Source organism: Telopea speciosissima, chromosome 2 (assembly GCF_018873765.1).
Source record: "Telopea speciosissima isolate NSW1024214 ecotype Mountain lineage chromosome 2, Tspe_v1, whole genome shotgun sequence".
NCBI lineage: Eukaryota > Viridiplantae > Streptophyta > Magnoliopsida > Proteales > Proteaceae > Telopea > Telopea speciosissima.
Window position 1 is genome coordinate 75,298,874 of NC_057917.1, and position 2,946 is coordinate 75,301,819.

The 2,946-nt window shown below is 41.6% G+C and overlaps 1 protein-coding gene across 1 annotated transcript; it reads right to left on the reverse strand.

The window, feature by feature from the left end:
- Positions 1–891: 891 nt before the first annotated feature.
- On the reverse strand, positions 892–2,371 carry LOC122652912 (probable 3-hydroxyisobutyrate dehydrogenase-like 3, mitochondrial). Its single transcript, XM_043846794.1, has one exon. It carries the CDS (start codon positions 2,227–2,229, stop codon positions 1,315–1,317), a length of 915 nt encoding a protein of 304 aa, XP_043702729.1. The 5' UTR covers positions 2,230–2,371; the 3' UTR covers positions 892–1,314.
- Positions 2,372–2,946: the final 575 nt, after the last annotated feature.

Sequence of the window (2,946 nt, forward strand, 5' to 3'; positions counted from 1 at the left end):
AATTATCCTTATAAAAAGGGAACTGATTTGTAAGGACTACCAATGAAAGAAAACCTGTCTAATTCCAAACAAGGCCATGAAACAGGGCACTTTGAGCTAACTCTTGGGCACTTAGCGCAATATTGGGTAAATTACACATCACCTCTAGTTTTCATACAAAACTCAGATCACCCTCTGGTTTTTTTAAAAACTCAAATCACCTCTTCTACAATAACGGTATTAGTCTGCTGTTAGTTATTGATATGCAAAGACTATTTTACCTTCGTATTAAAATATTAGAATTAAATTTGTAATACTACCCTGCTTTCATTTTCAACATTGGTCAAGGGTAGTTTATGATTTAAATTTATTAAACGGGCTGACATCATCACTTAACAGTATAAAACTAACGATAAGGACTAATTTATCATATTGGAATCTAAACCAAGGGTGATTTGAGTTTTTAAAAAATCAGGGGGTGATCTGAGTTTCATTTGAAAATCAGGAGGTGAACTTTAAAAAATTCATGAAGTAGTTAAAGTCTATCAAAAACCCAACCGGGGGGCATGAGTGCGTGACATGCTTGCTTCGAAGGAACTTTAAAAAATTCCATCCAATTGAAACTTCAGGTTCATCTTTGGCAATCTTCTTAAAAAACAGAAAAGAAAGGATTAGACAAAATTGAACTTCAGATTCATATTTCCATGCTTCCACGCAAGAAATGACGACGATTGTATTTGGAAGCAAGGATTAGACAAAATTTGAAAGGACTACAAAATTTATTAAATTCTTATGCATCTCTTTCAGTCTTTAAACGCGTTTCTCAATCTCTCTCTCTCTCTCTTTTTCTCACTGATGCTGTCAGCTGTCATGCTTACTTCATCTTGATCGACTTAAGACTGAAGATATGAATTTTATACGAAAATTAGCTGTCATTGCATTAAAAAGTCAAGATCTTAAGACTCAAAATGGTAGAGAACTCAAAATCAAACTGAACAGCTTATTTACATTAGAACAGAAATGAAGTTGGAAAAGATTGCAAGTTTGAAACAAAGAAATCGCTAAACAATTAACTATACAACAAGAAACTTGTGTGATTTCTGTTCTACAGATAAAGCAATTACGTTTCTTGCACAAGTCCCAACTGAAATCTAACCAACCCAGAAGCCAACAGAGTAGTCTCTCCACCCAAGCAAGCCTGTCCTCCCTCCACCCCACTCTGCGTCTCACCCAGAACAATTTTCAAACAGGAAAAAAAAAACTCAATCTTCAAAAACCCGGAATCAGATTTTCATGGGGAGAAACAAAGGAGAAGTTGGAGAAAAGGAAATGTATTCACTTGGCAATTGCATTGATCCTCTCAGTGACTGTAATTAAACCATGATGACCAAGCTTGCCATCCCCATTAGCCACCATACCCAGGTAGAGCTGCTTAGACAAGGCAGCACCAGGCAACACCACCACATTCTCTTCCACCCCATCAAGAGCCATCCCCAGATCCTTCGTCACATACTCTACAAACCCACCAGCCCTGAAATCCCTATCAATTATCCTCTCCCCAAACAGCTCCATCGCCATAGACCCGGCGGCGCCGCCCCTGACAGCATCCATAAATTGCTTCAAATCAAGCCCTGCTTTCTCCGCAAACACGAACCCTTCACCCAGCCCAAGCAGATTCGCACACACCGTAATCTGATTGGCAATCTTGCAGCTCTGCCCACATCCAGCACTACCCATATAGGTTGCTCTCCCCATAGGCTCAAACAAAGGCGACAGCCACCTAACCACCCCTTCATCCCCACCTGCAAATATCGCCAATTTGCCATCTCTGGCACCGATATCACCGCCTGAAACTGGAGCATCAATAGCCCAACAACCTTTCGCACGGGCTGCGGAGGCAATTTCTCGAGCAAGTACAGGGTGGCTGCTCGTTGTGTCAACGACTACCCCACCTTCACTAAGGCCAGATAGAACACCTTCATCGCCGAGCATTACAGATCGAACGTCTGATGGATGCCCAATCATCGTAAACACCACATCACTCTTTCGAGCGAGATCTGCAGGGGAATTGGCGAGAAGGGCACCTCGCTCTTGCAACCCACGAGCCTTCTCTGGGGTTCGGGCGTAGACTGTGAGGGTATAACCAGCAGATATGACACGAGAAGCCATGGCAGCACCCATGACTCCAATGCCGATCCAGCCCACACGGGTTTGACTGGGACTAATAGGTTTTGGGTAAGGAATCTCCATAGTTAAATAACAAAGAAAAATAAACAAAAAATTGCAGAAACAAAACTGAGATTGTTCCTAGGAACTGATAAAGAATGGAATTAAAAGTGGCAACCGCAGCAGAGGTAGAAGAAGCAGAGAGTGGAAACGAGGTAGATGGCTTCAAATAGTGAAACGATCCTAAAGAGAACGTCGTCAACGAGAGAGAGCTGAAAACCTAAGCGTCTCCACTGGAAAGGGTAGATTCTGAATCGCAATGGCCATGGACGCTTATTAAATTTCTTGAAAAACCCAGGCTTTTTCTCCATTACAGAGATCGGAAATAACAGCGACTACCTACCAAAGAAAGCTTTTTTTTTTTTTGGTAATCGCTACCAAAGAAAGCTCATCTGGCGTTCTTCTTGCTGGAGCTGTCACTGGGTCAGAATCAGAGGCCGAGATCCCCAGATCAAGATGTTTCAGCTTGTTTTGAGATCGATGGGAGTAAGGGTTTTATATGGGATGATGGACTATGGAGTGAGAATCGAGATGAGAGAGAATGGTCCCCGCTTTTCTTCTTCCTCAAGCCTTTCTTGTGAAATTATTTTTCGAATTTCGTTGCTGTCAAATAAAGGAATGAAAGCTGAAAGCCTGAAAGCAATCCAACCAACCAATTCAACCGAAAAAAACGAAAGCTGAAACCAAGAGAATGAACAGTGTGGAAAGGGTATTTTGGTCTGTAAACATTTTTTATTTTTA